Source organism: Tigriopus californicus, chromosome 8, assembly GCF_007210705.1.
Source record: "Tigriopus californicus strain San Diego chromosome 8, Tcal_SD_v2.1, whole genome shotgun sequence".
In the NCBI taxonomy this organism is placed as follows: Eukaryota; Metazoa; Arthropoda; class Copepoda; order Harpacticoida; family Harpacticidae; genus Tigriopus; species Tigriopus californicus.
In genome coordinates this window covers 6,787,576-6,806,743 of record NC_081447.1, presented here as the reverse complement: position 1 = coordinate 6,806,743, position 19,168 = coordinate 6,787,576, and the positions used below count along the sequence as shown (strand labels likewise).

Sequence of the window (19,168 nt, the reverse complement as noted above, 5' to 3'; positions counted from 1 at the left end):
TCTACCGTTCAAAGGGCCAGTTTCTTGAAAATTGGCTCGTTTAAAATCACAAATTTGCCATCATTTCAAACGAATTTGACAATGAATTCCATTCAGTGTGATCAAGGAATCATTAGGCTAGCAACATGCACTTTCACTTGCTTAAGCATTAGACCTTTGCCTTTGAGGCATTTAACACATTAATGGATTTTTTTCTTGGATTTATCTTCTGATTTAGACATGATGGTCCTCACGGTGAGCAAGCCTGGAGGAAAAAGGGAGAGCTGACGCCCTACATTTATGGAGTGCTTCCGGTGCTTCCTTTCTCTTTGAACACCCTTGCGTACTTGCTTCTTTGGATTTAACCCGCCACTTTCTGCAGCTCAGAGCTTGACTCTTAGATGGCGTGACAATAGCACAATCAGAAAAGCACCATCGCCGCCAGATTATTGTCATCTCTTTTTACCGTGAAGCCATATATTCAATTGCAATCCTTTTTAATTGGTGAGTGCAAGGGCCAGGGAGATGAAATTTCCCCGGCCTATTTTGTCCAATTGATTTCTCCAAATTTTCCGATAAGAAATGCCATTCTCTTGACTGATTGTTTAATAGCGACCGACCCTAATGACAACGGATTATTTAATATAACGTGGATTGTTTAGTAGGACCGACCGCGCATAATGTGAAACATCAATCTCCCAAAAACACTTGGTCATCTCGTGCATCAGGATACTTAGGTCCTTAGTGTGCCCCAATGGCCCGTCATCAATAATTTGAAAGAAAGGCCATGAGGATCATGATAACACAAGTAAGATATTATGAAATAGAGGCAAAGATTGGTTCCTCAAGCTCAGATTTCGAAAATTCTTGCAGTCCTAGTCTCATCAATACTTCTTAATTGATTTTTTGGGTTGGGACTGATGCCCCCTTACACAATTGAACAGTTTTGACCCATCTTCGTGGTAGACGTGATCGAATAAATGTTGATACCTAGAGAACCTTGATTGTTTTTCATCTGCACCATATCTGAACCCAGCTTGACATGTATTGGAGATCATTATCGTACATTATCGTATCGTAAGCCAGGCATTCTATTGATTTTTTTTGTTTTTTTTTGTATTTTGGGAAAGGTCATGGGGTTGACTGAGCGAGCTCTCTGAGTAGGACACCTTTCTTGGAACAAAGCGGAGGATTGCACAGTGGCATCAATCTAGTCAAGGTCCCCCCCCATGGAAACAAACCATTCGGTTTGTGGGGTGAACCTAGGGTTCTCAAATCTTTTTTGTTCCTTAACCATTTTTCGTCAATGTTTTCTATCATTATTCCTCTACTGTACGCGAGACCCCCAATAAAGCATCATCATCATCATCATCATCATCATCATCATCATCATCATTATCATCACAAGGAAGCATGGCTCGATCCTAATTCAGTAAGTATCCATGGAGAGCCCCGGGACGGTTACAAAAAGCTTGATTTGCATTCAACATGGTTGACTCGTTGGACGGTCAACTTTACAACAGATTTTAAAAAGAGGGTTCAATGAGAAACTGCCTTTTATTGACCCCTGCACGGTCATTTGCTCGTCGGCTTAACAATCACAAATTCTGCCTTGAACTATGGGTCTTGCAATGCCATTTGTTTTCTTCGGGTGTGTAGGTGTTCCATTCCTTGAACACCCTCAAATTCTAAAGATTTCATCATACTTCATATTGGGTCATTCTGCACATTTGCATAAGGCAACTTGTGAACTAGAATGTGATAGTGGCAAGTTCTTTCATACATCTTCGAACAATACGACACAAAAATACGACCCTTAAGGCTAACTAACACGATGTTGTTAGAATTTGAAAACTAATTCATTTGTTTCTGATTTAAAGCTAAACTTGTACAAATACTGAGTGACACTTTTTTCCTCTTAAAAGTTTTATTGACCGTGCCACTTGATGAAAAACGTAGTGCTAGGACTCTGACTGACACCTATTGCACGAATTATTTTAGATTAGACGAATATTTCTTTTCTGAGACGTCAGGAGAAAAAAGATAAGGTTCTATTGATGTCATTGTTCAATGAAGCAGGTTTAATTGAGAGACATTACTCCTCATGGAGTGGCTGTGATACACTCTTGACTTTTAAAATTGTGCTTAGTGTTTGGGATCCGTCAAGACAAAGTATAACCATAATGAGAGAACAAAAGCTAGCCATTGATTCGCCATATTTGTCTTTTGCTGACAAACTCTTCAACAAATACAGAGATTACTACGTCACACACTCCAAAGGTAAGTAAGGCCATGTTGCTTTTGTTTTTTATAACCGGACACCCCGGGTTTAACGACAATTTTTATTCAATAACTTAGCATTCAAGACAAACGAGCATGATTAGCAATTGCTTATACATATATAAGGGCACAAAGAGCACCATAAGTATTGACAAGTAAATGTCAGTTACAGCAAAAATAAAGATATCATCAGATTCACACATACGACTGGGATATGATATTTTGAAGGGTTCATTTAATAGGGCTTAATAGATCCAGGAGGGAGAACAAAAATGTGCATTGCAATCCACATAGTGGAGCCAATATTATTACGAACTAGTGGGATCCCATTCCCACTAGCGGTACAGAGGTCCCCCCTCCCAAAAAAAAAATCATGCGAGATCAATAAGTCTAATATTTTATAACTAATACATTGTTGGTTTCTAGGAAACAAATACTACGTTTTTTGACTTAAAAACTCTAGTTCGTAATTAAGAACCTTAGTGTATTGTATAGTATATGTTTGTTGGATAGTATCGGATGTCGACAGTAAGCAGGGCTTCAATTGTTTTTCAAAAAATGGAACGGCTTACAGTTAATATTACTTTGGCCAAAACTCAACCATGCATTGCGAAAAAAATGGAATGGAGTTACTCGTTAAAGTCGTAAAAGGCCAATATTTCAGTGCCTTTTCATGACCTTACTCCTTATTTACAGTATTTGTCAAATAAATTAGATATTCCTTAAGAAAATATTTATTTTGGAAACAACACAAATGCAAGCCATCTGGAAATATTTGTAAGAAGAAAAAAGCTCAAATACTCTGAAGATGTTGTGACTCAAACTAGAATCTAAGAAGATTCACTTTGCTTTCAAGTAATAGTACCGATTGCTGAAGATCTACACGTGTAACACAAAAGTCATCATGGAAAAGCAGCCTCAAATATTGTTAAACTTGTTAAGCTGTTTGAAGCATGGAAGGTAAACAATAATAAAAGCCAAGAGCACCTTTAATATCGCTAAGAACCATGTTTCGGCATTCGTCCATTTGAAGGAAAATTACCCGAAAAGCTTCAAATTACCTTTAGTTGGCAAGAGAGAAACAAAAAAATGAAGGCCCTCTGCTGGTCGCACAAAGGAACGAGTAACAAGTATTTTTGGGTAGCTATGATTATACCATTTTGAAATGCAATGGCGTTACAGTTCCTTTTTCGAAAAAACGAACGAGTTATTGTTATTTCGTACTTAGTAATTTCTTTGATACGACCCAGAGTGATTATAAAAGCCCTATCAAGTTTCCAGAAAAATACTCAAACACATTGTGGCATGTTTCTAGCTCATAAAATCAATAGGAACATCTTTGGTTGCATTGCTTTATAGAATTCTAGCCTACATAAAAAAGTTACCTAAAAACATTATGAGGACTGTATTTTTCAAAAGCCTAATCAATGTAAATTGGAGGCGCACTTACTTAGACATTACTATGATATGATCTATTAAACCGCTACTTAGTTATGTGGGATTTAAAGGTCCAATTTTTATAGCTTTTAGCTCCAAAATATCCAAAGAATTAAAACCAATTTTCAAAATCACAAAAGGAAAAGATTATTTTGCTCTTTCATGCATAAACTTGAAATTGCTAAAAATGTTGTAGAATCGTGCTCAAGATCCTATGCAAAGACAAGATGCAGGTTTTACAAGCATCAATGAAACCTCAAAGAAGTATTTTTTAATCAGTTTAAGAAAATATTGCTTGTTGCTTGTATTGTCTTCAGAATTAAAGTGAATGTTTAAATAAATGTACTTATGCTGATTGTAAAACATATTTCCACCAAAACTTTAAGGGGCATTTCCGTCTCTCTGACCTTGATTGTTTGTGAATTGTGTGGTTGTAGTTTATGTTTTAGAAACCTCGCCACTTTGGTTAGGTGAGATCAAATGATGCATTAAAACTTGTGAACGCTCCTCTTCTAGCAGAATAAGACTGGATGGCTGCCACAAACGTGCAAACACTTGTGACTTCTCATATCAGATATTGAATCAGCTAACGGATGACATTCGATTCAGCCATTTGCATAATCGAGGTGGTTTTAACATAACACCTATTTTAGTTGTGAACCAATCGTCAGCATGACCAACCCTCGAACGGGGAGTGACCCAAAAAAGAAGAACAAAAGTCGTTTGGAACAGATCCCAAATGAACAGACTCCTTTTCTAGCACAAGATAATCAGGCAAGGCGATCCCCCAGAAAATCGTCCATTATCCATCAAACTTCTGTGATAGTGAGGCACGAAATTGGCAATGAATTTTTAACTTTCCCTTCACGCACATAACTCATTCAACCTTTAAATTCAATTATCATTTTCAAGCCGTTTGTTTTTTATTGAAATGTTCCTTAAAACGCGATCTTGCCGATATTTCAATGCCAATTTTGAACCCTTTGCATGACACCAGTGCCGTTGTGGAAGGATATGCCACTCGAGGATACTCTCTTCTAACGGGTAAGGTAGAGTGCTTGGGTAACTTGTACAAAATGATTTCCAAACCATTTCATTTCTGGACGGATATAAACGCAGGCCCAATATTTCGAAACATTGCGTATAAAAAGTGGTTCGAACATATTGTACATGAGAGGCGGCCTCTTCTTGACCTTTCAAGTATATTGTCTAAAAGAGGCTTTCTCATGCTGACCGCTCCAACATGCTCCAAAGGTATTGTATGTTTCACAGCTTTTGGAGTATTCATGGCCTCTGGTTTTATAGTGTCATTCCGAGCTTTCACAGGTGGCGCTTATTTATGATATTTTGACAACAAATATAACATCAAGATTAGCACCTCACTTTTGGAAAAAATAGTTTGAGAAGTTCATTGGTCACTCCTCTTAAGTCTCAAACAATCAAACATGACGTAAAGTCATTAACAGTTGGTTAATGCCATTCGACCGAGAGGAAGTTCAAGTTTTTTTGCCTTTGAAGTTTCTTGGTTAGTGATAGCTTAAGGTCACTCAACGAGTTTTTTAGTTCAGACTAGATTAAGCATCCTAATTGCAATATTAACAGGAGCTTCAACGATAATTATTTTTGTCAGGATATGAAATAGTTAAGGTGACAAATCGAATTGTTCATATTTTTGCTGAAAAACGCCAGTGGTCAATAGCTAATCGTGCTAGCTGCCCTCCCTACGAGAGATGTGATACAATCCCTGTTTGAAAAAGAAAACTCATCTCTAGGCAAGGGCTTGAAAGAGATTGTAGGTGTGAGCAACAGTTTGATTCGTAAAGGAGGATCAGGAATCGGCCTTGGCGAAACTGTAGTTTTCTTTTCACCGATCAAAAAGTGGAGATGCATCGATGAGACTCAGAGGGAGAGAGAGCCTTGTTGATTGGATTGTTTCCACCTCTGATCCACAGCAGCGGAGTCAGCGGTCCTCTTTTCTTTCCCTGTGTGTTCGACCTTGCTAGAGAGAAATTTGTGAGGCCTGGGTCTTTTCTTATGCCCTCCGATCCTTTTACACTGCACCATATGCCTGCTCATCCTCGTCTGTTGAGGTCGAATGTTCAGTTATAACCGGATTGAGAGGTGAATATCAGCGTCTTTCCTTTGTTCTTGGAAAACCTTCATGGAAAAGACAATCTTTTTATTTGGTGCTCCAATTTGATATGGATCTCGAAGGTCTGGAACGAAAGTTGGTGGAAAGCAGCGAAGATTTAGTGACGACGAAACTCGCAACGTTTGGGCGAGTAACAAATCATATCTTACGATCCTAAAAGCCAAAAGTAAAAGTTCGGCTAACCTTTCACTCCCATCGTCAGTGTGTTAAGTGCTTTTTTCTGGCCGGTCTCAGTGGATGGACCTAGAGCTATAACTGGTTGAGTGCATGACATCATTTTGACCCTCTGGATCAGCCGTTCCGACTACCAAGCATGAATACATGAATCGATGAATCGATGAATGCATTAAAGGCATGATGCAATTGTGCCGCACCCACCCGACACGTCCATGGACGTGGACATCCCTTGTTGCCAATGTTTTGGCAGGCAGAGTGCCATTGAAGCAATGCCAGTCCGTATGTTTGGAATGCACCGGCAGGAACGAAAAGGTAGGTAGGGCACTCGTCGAATGAAGCTCTTCTCTTGTGCTTCGTGCTCTTCGTGCTTCTGTCAATGCTTTTCGTCAGCTGCTTCCAAAGCCCACTGAGCGACGGACCGACTGACTGAGTGCCTGACCCGGCCAAAGGAAAAGCCCAAAGCGAACCACTCGAACTACGGCCAAACACCTCCAAAGCTCCTCTGCTGAAAGGAAGAAGACGGGACTTTGTGGAATTCCATTGCGGAACTATTGCATTGTACAGCTCAGTGCCAGTGGATCTTATTACGAAACACCGGTTCAGTGACTGATTCATCTCTTCACTTATATCTCACTTGAATTTCTCCCGATTTATTGGGTGAGACAACGTGTCATTTGTCGGAGACGAACATCTGTTTGGCCCAGATTTGCAGTTTTGCATTTGAACTACCAAATGATCGGTGAAGAAGACCGTTGGGTGCATTGGGCTTAGGGCGGACCCTTCCAACGGTTTCGAATGCGAGTTTGTTTGTGGATGGAAGTAGTGGTGTTGGACGGGTGTGAAAGTGAGTTTTGAGAGTGACGAAGCAAGATGATGAAGGAAGAAGAGGGCGGCGGCCCGGCGAGTTCGGCCGGACCCTCTCCATCGGAATCGCCCACGAAATCATCAGCCAAATCGCCCACGAAATCAACATCTTCCAGCGGTCCGAGCAGTCGGTTTTCCGTGTCCAAATCCAAGACGCGAGGCGATCGGATGCTCTTGATCGAGGAAGATGAATCGGCCATGACTTACGGATCCGGGGGACCCGTCGAGTTGGATTGTATCGATCAAGATGAACCCGCCGCTCATCCTGGTGAGTGAAGATGATTGAGACAAAATGTCGATTCGAGGTTACTTACGAGAATAAGTGAAATGGGACGACCCATCCCCGGATTATTAAGAACCCATTTCGATAAAGATTTTTTTCGTTAAATATCTCTAGGCAGATTCATCCGTCTGAATAAGTTATTGCCGTATGCCATTGCTTTAGTTAGTCTATTATAATATATGGACTATGCATCTAGCTAGGAGTGCAAAACAACTTTTTATTGCGGTTTTGACAGGTCTTGCTGACTTTTGTTATGCCGAAGACGAGGGGGAAAACGGAAACTTTGGACGACTCTCTGCAAAGCTCGAAGCTTTCTGAAATCGTTTATTTGCGCATTCACAGCTAATTTCAATTAAAGTGATATTATTGGCAGTCAATAATTCGTTTATTTTGTTTTATTTCGACAATGGCCGTAACTTTGTTTTTTTTTTGTCTCCGACAGATCATGGAGTATTTGGACAGCCCCTAAATCTAGTTTTTTTTTCTATTATACTCGTATGTAAATCCTTTCATTAATTTCTTCAGTTTGATTGAAAATTTATCAGTAATAGAGCTGTTAAACTCAAAAATTGGCACGTAAATGTGTTAATCGCTATGAAGGTGCTACCGTAAAGTTTAAGATTTTTGTCTTCAAATACCGACAAATAAAATGAATATCATACCTGCCCAATGAATTCAGAGTCTCAAAGCACAACATCGAAATTCGTCACATGGTATTTCTTATAGCAGGCCACACATGAGTTGGTTAGTTGTGGCATGCGAATGCATAGTGTTAGTTACTGCATTGTGAATAGGTGACAAAATATGCAAAACACGGAACTGATTTGTGATTCCGATTCGCACCATCGAGTGATAGCAATGAATGGGAAATGGGGCAAAAATGCAAATTAAAATTGACAGAAAATTAAAACATTTTTCTTATCATATATTCTGACCCGATCCTGTCCCCAAAACAGGGGTCCACAACTCCCTCCATAAAGGGTTGTCATTAAATGTTTCTCAGAAAACTGAGGTTAATCCTTGTAAGACTTTTCGGCTGCCCTAAAGAGTTTCGAAAGGGATCAAATTGAATTAGGCTCTAGCAGCTTTTTGGAGGCTAGCATAGTGCTTTAGCGACCTCAATCGCATAGGAGCAGCCTAACCGCAAAAACCCACAAGCGTGGCAACGTTTAGGGGTTTAATTGTATCGTCGGCTTGAGGTCCATCATTGCATATTTAGCGGCCCCGAAATGTCAAAAAGTTATCAAAGTGAACCTAATTTGTTATAAATAAGTCATCATTTGAGATGTCCATTAACCACTTGACGGCTGTTGAAATTGTAATGCTGCTCAAAGTGATCCCACGGAGTTGAAAAAAAAAAAGGTTTTGTTTTATTTCTCTACCTCTTTGGAAGAGATTGAATAAATGGAGATAGAAATGAGAAATGGATGCCATTACTTACAAGTTTGGGCACATTTTCCTCCTCAGTTTGGGCAATCGACAATATGAACATAGGCATGAGTGGCTCCAATTTTCCAGGAAATGACCTTTTGGAGCTCGTGCATCCAATCTTGCTTGTCCTAAAAGAAAGGAATCTCCGGTCCCCCGTTTCGTTCGGGATAGTCATTCCCTCCTTGCTGAATCACATACGAGTACAAGCGTATTTTGCCCAGTTAATAAGTCTCCTATTTTCTCAATTTTATGCACTCGGGTAGCTTTTCCTTCAAGAGATTTTCCTGAGTTGAAACTCCTACCAAGGTTTAGGATTCTATTAGTATACAAATATATACAAAATGTATTTCAAAAGGTATGTTGATTAATACTTAGTCAAGGTGGGCGAGTGCATTATCCAAATTTGAGATGTTTAGATTTCAAAGGTAGTCCCGGTCTGAAACAAGACCTCATAGAATAGGAATGATCGATACTGAAAAGCGTTTAGATCTGGTTGCCAAGCCTCTTAGGTTAATGTAAGCGATTTAAAGGGATTGATACGATGCACAAGGACATGTGTAGTCTTTGAGAACAACCCCCATCTCACATCAAAAGCATTGAGAAAAGAGGCAGATCCACGAGAGAACTTACCTAAAGACTGATTTCACCTGGTTATAACACACTCTGGGAGACTGTTCGCTGACATTTGAAGACCTACCATTTGGCAAAATTATGCAAAAGGCCCAAAACGCCGCTCCTCACAAAGTGGATGAAGAAGGTATGAATTGGATTTGCCAGGCTGCGCAAAATATCCTCGATTCAAGCTAAAATGTTAGGGTCAATATCCACAACTAAAAAGAGATCATTTTCGCAAAGTAATTTCTCAGTGCTACAAAAACAAAAGGAACAACTTTTGAAAAAAATGCATTTTTGGTAGTAGCTAAAGTTTTTTCATTATGGCCAATCGCAAGTTCGATTATGATACTGAGGTTTGAAAAAATCTGGTAACGTTGAATGCATTAAGAGGTAGAAAGTGATCATTGCATGAAATAACAAATTTGAAAATGAAATCGTAAGATATATCTTTTATGTAGTAGGGGTGCCAGGTTCGGAAGGTTGAACCTCGCTCGACGAGGGAGGAATAACGTTACATGGTTTGTAGGTATATAATTCCCTTAGGAAGTGTTATGTTAAAGTCCGTATCAGATTGATTCTCCGTCTGTGCGTGTGGTTAGCGTCGAAGTTTCACTTATAAACGTTGGGGAGGACAATCGAAGTGGGGACCTCTCTCATGCCCGGAAGCAGGGTTTACCACCACGCCACGTTTCCTCCCCCTATCGTTGCAGGATTTAAATTAGAATCATAATCTATGACCACTCGATACAAATGTGCTAAAATCTGTTCACAAAAGCGTGCCATATCTCAAAAAGTGTTTACTCCAACAGTTTAGCTCTCAAATCATCTACTGACTTTACATCCAAGTTCAAGTTCAATCAATCTTTGCCCAGTAAGCCTAGCGATATTCTCATTTTGAAGTGGTATATGATGACTTTGAAAAAAAGTTGTAGTGCAAAGCGAAATGTTTCAATTCCAAATGATTGCGTTGGTTTCAAACTAGTTTTTTTGTTATAGTCAAATATGCCCCTCGTCTTTAGGACGCCAATTTGTACTAACCCTGTAATGTAGTCATTTAATGAGCAAAAAGATCATTTCTATTAACTTTTTGAAGGCCTCCGAGCCAATATTTTTTTTGATTGATTGATGTCCCAAATAACGTTATCTCGATTGCCAGTTTGAAGAAATGTTTCAAAATGTTTCGACTGATAACACGCAAATACCAAAAGAAAATGTTCTCATGGTCATCACTCAAAGAAATAAATCTAAGGAAAAAATGTTCCCTCGAAACTCCGTTCCTCCAGAATCCTCAACTTGTTTCACTCAACCATGAGTATTTGATCGATGATTGAATGATAGTTGCATTCTCTTTTCGACCCAAGTTTGCCTCTACCTCTTTGAATACTTAGTTTGTTTATTTGTTTGTTTGTTTGATTGATTTGGTTTTTGCTTTGTTTGTTACATTACGTTGCCAGGTGGTAGCTCTTTCGTTACGACTGCCATCTAATGTTGGTAGTCCCAATGAGAAGATATTCCCGCTCTATTATCACAACTATCATTAATTATTGCCTTGCTTTCGGGAATGACCGCACGTTAGCCCATTTAAACTGTTAAAGAAGCAATTCATGTAGTAGTTGAAATAGCACAAAGAAGCTCGGACTGGGCTAGCCAGAGATTTAACCAAAAATGATATTTTGGTCCCCACAGATCTGAACGTCAGGTTTGAAGTAGCGGTATTAGGTTAAACGTGGAAGTAAGATATATGCAAGCTTGAAAAACGTACAAGTACGATTTTACGACGTTCCATGGTAATTTTTTCCCCTGCTTTAAGCTTGCATGTGGTTCTACTTTTTTATGTCTTATCACATCAATCTTTATTTAGATAAGTTAAAAATGTACCTTATTTCGAATTTTTATCGGTGTTAGCAAACAATTCGGTTTCTGAAATGAAATGAAATGCGCGTATTTGGATTCGAATCGAAAACAATGATGGTAGGAGATAAAAAAGTTGAAAATGGAGTAGCAACTTCATGCCATCATCATTACTCTCTATCTTTGAACGGATAATGATAACTTCGGAGTAATTGAGGTTTGGGGATGTACCCCTCGTGCTAGAAATTAGGTCGGCGTGAGTTTTTTTAAAAGAAGGATACAGTATGTACATCTTACTTTGGTCTTCATTGCTCATCAATTAGCTAATCTCATACTTCACATTTTTATTGCTTCTCACATTATCCTCTGTTATGCTATTGGTTTCATTATAATCTAGGCATCTACGAAATCCCCATCTCATGCTTTTTCTGATTGCTTCTAATGGCATAATCATTATTTAAAAATGATATATATTTTACTTGATAGTATAGTACGTATGCGATTGCTCCGCACTTAAATTCCACTCTTTGAATGCTCCCATAACATTTGCATTATCCTTTCATTTTCGGTCAATTGTTTTTTGATTATCCTTTCATTTTCTGTCAATTGTTTGTTGATTATCCTCTCATTTTGTGTTAATTGTTTTGACCTCTTCTTTTCAGGTAAGCCCAGTCATTTTTGGTGGTTTGGGAGCTAACTGAAGCTTTTGAACATCTAATATTACACGTTATTTATTGTATTGTTTAAGGATCAGATTTCAAGCTCTGGTTTTGTTTTCTGGCTTGATTAAAATAGCTTTAGGTTCGATATTGCTCTGGAGGGAGAGGTCGGGGGGAAGATCTTTGAACTAAAATCTGTCTCTAAAACAGAGCTTAAGTTACCAAAGGTATCTGATTCTGTACGTTTTCAAAAGCATTCATGAGCTTTGTCCCAACCCGAGATTTAGGGTCACTTGTAGTGACCGTAGAGGATTAACGTGCGTTTTTAGAGCACCTTTAAGCCATCATTCTCTAACAATAGTAAGGAGGGATATTTCGAAGACGAATAAGTGGTAAGAACGGTTAATAACATGATTTTTAAGTGTTACTAGTTACGGTGTTTATACTTTCTGTTTAAGTGTTTACTCAAATTCCAAGACATCAAGATATGTTTTTCTTTGTCAAAGAAACAAAAGGAACAACTTTTGTGAAATACACATGTTTAAAAGTAGCTCAGATAAATGTGATAAATCACTTAAAGTATATTAAAATGCATCATTGTCAAAAACGAAGTCAATCAGTATTAAACGTACTTTAAGTTATACATAAACGTAAAATTTCATAAGCTTCTATTTTGCAGATGCTAAGTTATTATAACTTTAAAGTTGCGTTTTACGCCTATAAACATCAAAAAATGGTCTAATTATGTTTCCAGTTATTCCCAAGGCATATTATTGCCTTTTTCAATGATACGACAAGAAATAATATGTCTCCATTTTCTTTAAGATTTGTTCTAAAGCTAAAAGTAGCAAAAAATGTCACTTAGAACTTACAAAAGATGTAAAATCGCCTTTCATTTTACTTAAGTGTCAGATGCTACACTGTCCTATCATGTTCCTAAATTACTTGAACGATACCTGTGACAGTTTAATTTTCCAAATTGTCGCTTTTTGCAATAATCGATTTCTACTTTCTACAGATGCTTTTATTCAACATTAATAGAAGTTTGTCAAAATTCAAGATTAAGCTTGATTAAAGTTGCGATTGACAAGTATGGCATCAAAATTGTGAAATATTGACATTAAGTAAGTTTCAAGTTATATTGCAAACTATATTCGGGTTTTTCTACCTGCTTCAGAAAAGGGAAATATTTCCATTTATAATTTAGGCATAGAAAAAGCTTATTATATTTCTTGGCAATTGCTTTAAGAGATAACCGGAGCAATTTATAATCAAATTTGATACAAAAGCAGTCTTTGAAAACGAGATATCTTATCTTTTGCTTCGTGGATTTGAATAGAATTTTAGTTGGAAAAAATATTTCTTTTTTTAAATATTATGTCTTTGTAGGTTTAAATGGATTAATATTCTAATCTGAGCTAAAGTCCAAGAAAAGATTTTACAAAAGTTGCTCCTTTTCTTTCAGTAACAAGGAAAATAGTTATTAGAAGTCTTGGCATTTGCACAAAAACGATAGCGCTTCGTTGTTTCGTTGATTAGCTTTGATTCCTCTGAAAATGTAAGAAAAATCGGCCATGCATTTCGTAATTGCTGCTGCTAAATACACACATCTAGGTAATGAACGGGTGGAACAAGTACAATAAGACTTGATATGTTGATTGATATGACATTCTTAAAGATGTGTATCAAGGCCCCGTATGGTGTCACGTTTTTTCCGTTTCATAATCTTCTGAGCATTGAGTAGTGCGTTAGACATCCAGGATTCTGTCTTCTTCTTCATCAAGAACAAGATACTCTCCCCAGATGTCATTGGTTCAACCCTCTGTGCGGGAAGTTGACCTTTATAACTGGTAGGGATTCCGTTTCCAATAGTGTCAGGGAAGTCCGCTAAAATTCCATTTGTTATAAAAACATGAACTTCATTAGGAAATGTTGTCTGTCCTGAACGTTGACACCTACTTAAAGAAAAAATATCCCCCCCCCCTTCTCCCTTTTTAAGACCCATGAAAGGGACTTAAATTGATGAAACGTTATCGTCATTTATTTTAAAAAATGGTTTTTGATAATATTCACATTTTTTTCAATATTTCTAATAAACGCAATATAGTTGACGTAATTAAGGACCACCCGGTGTTCATGGAAAAGAAGGTTAACTAAATGAAGAGGGTATTTCAATGGTCGGAGACTTTTCACAATCCTCAGGCTGATTATACCTTTATTATGGCGTTGTAGACATCGATGTCAAGTCTCTAAGATAGATATAAATCGGTGGAACGAAAACTTTTTCCCTCTTGAAGACCCTCGAGCCAATTTTGTTAACTCGAGCTGAGAGTGGCCTAAGGCCCTTCCAAGTCGAACTCGAGCCGTTGACGAAAGGAGAATCCTCCGATGCCGAGTTTTCTCTCCGCTTGACTTTTCTCTCGGGGAGAAACTACATCGCCTTCCAACCAAGCACGGAGATGGTGGTAAACATAAACCCTTAGATCTTGGCGCATAAGTAGAGAAAACGAGCCAACTAGTTCGTGGAACCAGCTCGTAGTCTCTTTGCACCTCTAAGAGCCCGAGTGGGCGTGTTGAGTTGTCTCCGCATGTCGGCTCGAAGAACAAGTTCCACCTCCAAGAGAGTCCAACGTGAGTGCCCCTCAACTTGAGATGTTTCACGTTGAATGGAAAGGGAGGATGGAGCGGCTCTGGCATTTTTTGGTGTGTTCGTCCGACCATCCCTCTGTAGGCTCTCCCTTTTCGTCGGACCGACCTTCAGACGCCTCTCCGAAAAGCCTTTTGCTTCTTTTACTCAAGGCCAGAGGCCTTAGACTGAACTGAAGCGGTCTTACGGCCTTCAAATGGGATCGTCTAGAAGTTGGGCCTTGATGTTGAATGGAGAAGAGAAAGAAGACGAAGGAGAGGAGAAAGGGGAGAGGGCATGTTTTCAGGCCAACCACTTTGTCCGAGGAACGTAGTCGTCGTCGACGCCACGATGACGCCCTCAGAGGGGGCAAACAATCACTGCGAAAACCATGTCTTGGAAGGCGACAACGTCAAATGGAAGATGGAGCTTAACTGTACCGTCGATGTTGGTGGTGGGACGAGCAGTTGAGGTGGCTGTTGTAGGAATAGTAGTGTAATAATAGGGAAGTGTCCAAGCCTGATGGGAAGTGGACGCCGGGCAGATCCAAGGTGGAACAGGAACCGTCAAACGATCTGGCTTGCTCGTTCTTTCGGTCTTTCTGTTCATTCTGGACATTGAAGAGGGTGAAAGCGTGAGGAACAAGGAGTGGGAAATTTCTGAATTTCAAAGGCACTCACACTAAATGAGTCGGAATTCGAAGTGGGGTTTCATGGTGCCGCTTCAGATTGGCAAGATTTGTGGTTCACGGCGTGCTGGTCTGTTTTACCATCAGATGTGACATTTGTCAAAGGTGCTCCATCTCACGGCTTCCGTGACACGTTCATGCCCTTGGGAATCTTGGAATTCTGTGTTTCCTTCAACGGATCACTGACGATAAGAGCGCTCATTGTTTCCTTGCTTTCGACTAACAGCTGGTGAAAAAATCGTCTCTTCCTGACGAAGATTAATTATTTGTCGAATTAATTGAAAAATATCAGGTGAAATCGAACGCCATCACTTTCTTTCTCAAGGCACAACCCTTTTTTAATCGCAAAACACTCGCCACTTAAGTTACTGTATTAAGTCAAGCAATTTATTAAAAGGGAGCATGAAGAAACGATCAATTCCCGTGTCAAGGGGTTCTCGAGTGGTTTCTCTTCCACTCCATACTTTTTCTTTCTTTTTGTCTTTTTATTGACCAAAAAGATTCGTTTTTCAACAAAATGAATTGTTTAAAAAAGTTGTATTAATCTTACCCATGGTAGTCAAAAAGTGGACATACTTTTAATAAAACCCGATTTTTAAGGAAGTTCTTGATCATAATTGCTACATTTCAATTCGTTCTGTTCATTGGCGTGTATAAGTGCAAGTGCGTCTGGGTTTTGTGGGTATTTGGGCTTACCACGTTGTCAATGTAATTACTTCGTCTATTGCCTCAAGGTCTACTCGTAATTAATGCCTGACATGGTACTCCTTCTTTCATTGACATGTTAGAAACCAGTTTAACACGAGAGCACGTTAATCAATGCGGATGTACATGCCTCAACAGCATACAGCGTACAGCATGCAGCTTAAAGTTTAAAATTTACAACATCATTGGAACGATATTCATTGTATCGTGGCTCCAGAATATTATTTTAGGTTGACACACAAGGTCAAACAAGAGAAGGACATTTGTAGATAGTCAAGCAAGTCTGGGATTGATGAGTCGAGAGCAATGGTTGTCCTTCGATCAATCAAGTCTCGAGTAGGAACGGGTTCCCGAATCCAAGAGGTCCAACCCAACTCTTACCATTTGTTTCTCTTCTCTCGTCTGTGATCAGTTTTTTTTGGGGGGGGGAGGTATCCAGTATTCCATGATGCCAACCGTTGAGACAGATGTTTCATCGACATTGCTTGCCTCTTTTCTGCCTATGATGCAAATGAGCCAACATATGATGTAGATTGTACGGGACGAATCATCTCACAACTGGTTATCTTCTGATAAAAGGCTCGGGCCTTCCGTTCTTGCCACTGTCTGTTTTACGAGTAGCCTCAGTACCTAAGAGCGATCATTCAGGAAAGCGAATGCAGTTCTATTAGACCACATTTAATGGGTTATTCCTTGTCTAGGGCGATGTTCACGTTAACAGCGATTATGCCGGGCTTACCGAAAACACGGAGCAAACAAATTTAACCGTATTAGTGAGTGCCCCTTTGGCTCGAAGATGATAAAGTAAATCCGGGGTATTTCGACGAGACCGACCGACCGACCGACCAACCGACCGACCAACGATGGACCATCCAATGCCCACCACCACAAAAGTGCTTCATGTTGTGAGTCAGGTGGCCATCCGACGACTATATTATGGGTCCTTTAATGTGGGTCCTATCCAAAAGAGTTCTCACATGATTGGTAGGAACAGGACCCAGGCAGAGTTTGATGGAGCACGTCTTAGAGTGGGTTAAAGTGGAAGCCTGTCACGATGATGCCGTGTTGACAAAAAACAAGGCCGATCAATTATTTGAGCTCTTCGTTGTTTAACTAGACACGAGCAAGAACTTGTTCTCTTTTAATTGGAACCGTGTTGACCCTTCTTTTTCCATCTTAGTTAAAGGTACAAAGTGTTTTATTTTACAAAAAAGTCTTCATGCTTAACTTATAACATTTTTTCTCGTTAACAACGTTCGATTGCTTTCTTTGAAAGATACTTTGCGAAAAAACGATAATATGAAAAGAGCAAGCAATATGGATAGAGTGAACTGTAAAAAAATGCAACAGAAGCATTCTGAGAATTTTTTCGACTACTTTTAGAAAGTGTGCCTCACCAAAGACAACTTTTGTTGGTTCGTTGGTTTGATGCCTTGCTGGGTGTTCGTGACATATTGCGACAACAGTTCCAAGACAAAGACCATTAACAATTTTTGTTTGAGTGGTTACAGAAGCACTCGAAAGTATTTCCTAACTAAGATTTGCTAATAGCTTATCTTTATCTGCATTCACCTGAAAAAGAAATTCATTTTGAAAGCAAAAGGAGAAAAATAATAGAAAAATCTTAAACCGACTAGTAGAGATTGGAACCATTTTTGAGGGAGACAAAAATTAGATCAATCATTTTCAAGCCTTTAAAAACCAGAGGGAAGCCGTAATTAACGGACGCCTGGTCTGCAAATCTAGCATTCTGAAACAATAAGTCCTGAGAAAGAAAGTGAGGAACCTGACAACAAATCCCAGTCTTCGCGCATACCTTGTCCCATGACCAGAGATCAAAGCAACGTTGGTCCCAGCCCATTCAAAAGAACTTTAACATACCAAGTGCGCCAACAGAAGATTGCTCCACAATTCAGGCAACTCCATCTAATTAATCATCCAAACAACAAAGAGGGTGTGCAAAATATGTTTCAAAAGAACGTGGAATGACCTCGGAGCCTCCCATGTCGGGTTTGGACTCATCTATTTCAGTGAGTGTGTGTTCAGGTGGAAATTTCCACCCATTTTGCTCTCCCACTGAGTCATCTGAGCCCACCAACGAAGAAGGAACCATTCTGAGTTACGAGGAAGACGATGAGCGGAGTACCAGTACTAACGACGGAGGCGGCGATGTGGTTCGAAGTTCAAGAGGCGTAACCACGAATTTGGCCTTTCGTGCCCCTTGGGCAACCCCACCAAAAGCTCCCATTGAAGATACAAGCTCCTACAAGTGGGACCTTTTATCCCCTCCATACAATGTTATTTCCCCCAGTGGAAGCCATATAGCTGATAGTTCGTATGAGCATCGAAAAAAGTGGGACAATTCAAGGTGAGACCGCTTTCCAACCAGTCTGCCTGCTGGTCTGTCTAGTGTGCGTTTGGCTAATGCCGTCCAATTCCAATTCTCTAGTATGGACTAGTTACAAATACGAGGATTCTCAGGAATTTTTTCTCCCTGCGCTCCTTGGCTTGAACGATCTTTATTGATTTCAATACAGTAGAGTGAGATAATCATCAAATGGTTGTTCTAGCGTCACTCGCTTCAGTTGTTGCATTCCTATGGTTAAATATGATTTGAGTCCGTGCCAGTCGCATGTAAGTGCTTCTATTGCCAGCCTTCATAACCTGAGGAAACTCGGTTCATCCATTGGAGGAAATTGGAAATTGCATCCTGCAGGGAAGCTCTTTTATACTACCCGGAAGCATTTGTAACACGTCGTCTTGATAGAATATTTACTTTCCGGTGCTGCCTGCGCTCTCTCTCCCTCTATCTTGATGCTCTTCTGATACTGAGTTTGACATTGTCCAATCGTTTTATCAAATCAGCTACGTGGAACGATTACTTCTTGACGGCGGAGACTTAGATTCCATGGATAGGAGCCTACTTGAGTACAACGGGCCCAATCATCCCGGACTCGGGTCCAGCATGAACGGATCCAACACCATCACTCCAACTGGAACACCTATCACGTCGCCAACTTCGTTTAAATCGTCCGAAAATGGCCCTCATGGAGAGATCATGCTTTCCCCCTCAGATGTGACAAATCAAATCATGAAACGTGATTTGGTAGTTCGATTCACAGAAGAAAAAAGTGCCTCGGCCATCGCTCAAGTGAAATCTTCAATTGCGCAGAAGAAAGCTCCCCTTAAATGTTCAACCCTGAAAATTGGAGTCGGACACAATGAGCTGTCCTATGAGAATGGATCGAATAATGCATCATTTGATGGCGATGCAAACTCCGAAGCAGAACCCGGAAGTGCCCAAGGTAAGGCAAGAAATTGGCATTTGCATTGCAAAGTCATAGTTCCATCTCATTGCGAGCGCAAATTGTGTTAAATGCAACCAAAGAGACTAAAAGATTGCATTAATTAAGACATTATT

General features: G+C 39.7%; 1 protein-coding gene across 1 annotated transcript in view; it reads left to right on the top strand.

Annotated features, from left to right (window-relative positions):
• Window positions 1-14,826: 14,826 nt before the first annotated feature.
• Window positions 14,827-19,168, top strand: part of LOC131885499 (solute carrier family 12 member 4-like) — a gene marked incomplete in the record, with an annotated part of 37,855 nt that continues 33,513 nt past the window's right edge. The window contains 3 exon segments of the mRNA XM_059233564.1: window positions 14,827-15,334; window positions 17,551-18,115; window positions 18,613-19,052. Of these exon segments, the coding sequence (XP_059089547.1) occupies window positions 17,733-18,115; window positions 18,613-19,052 (823 nt within the window).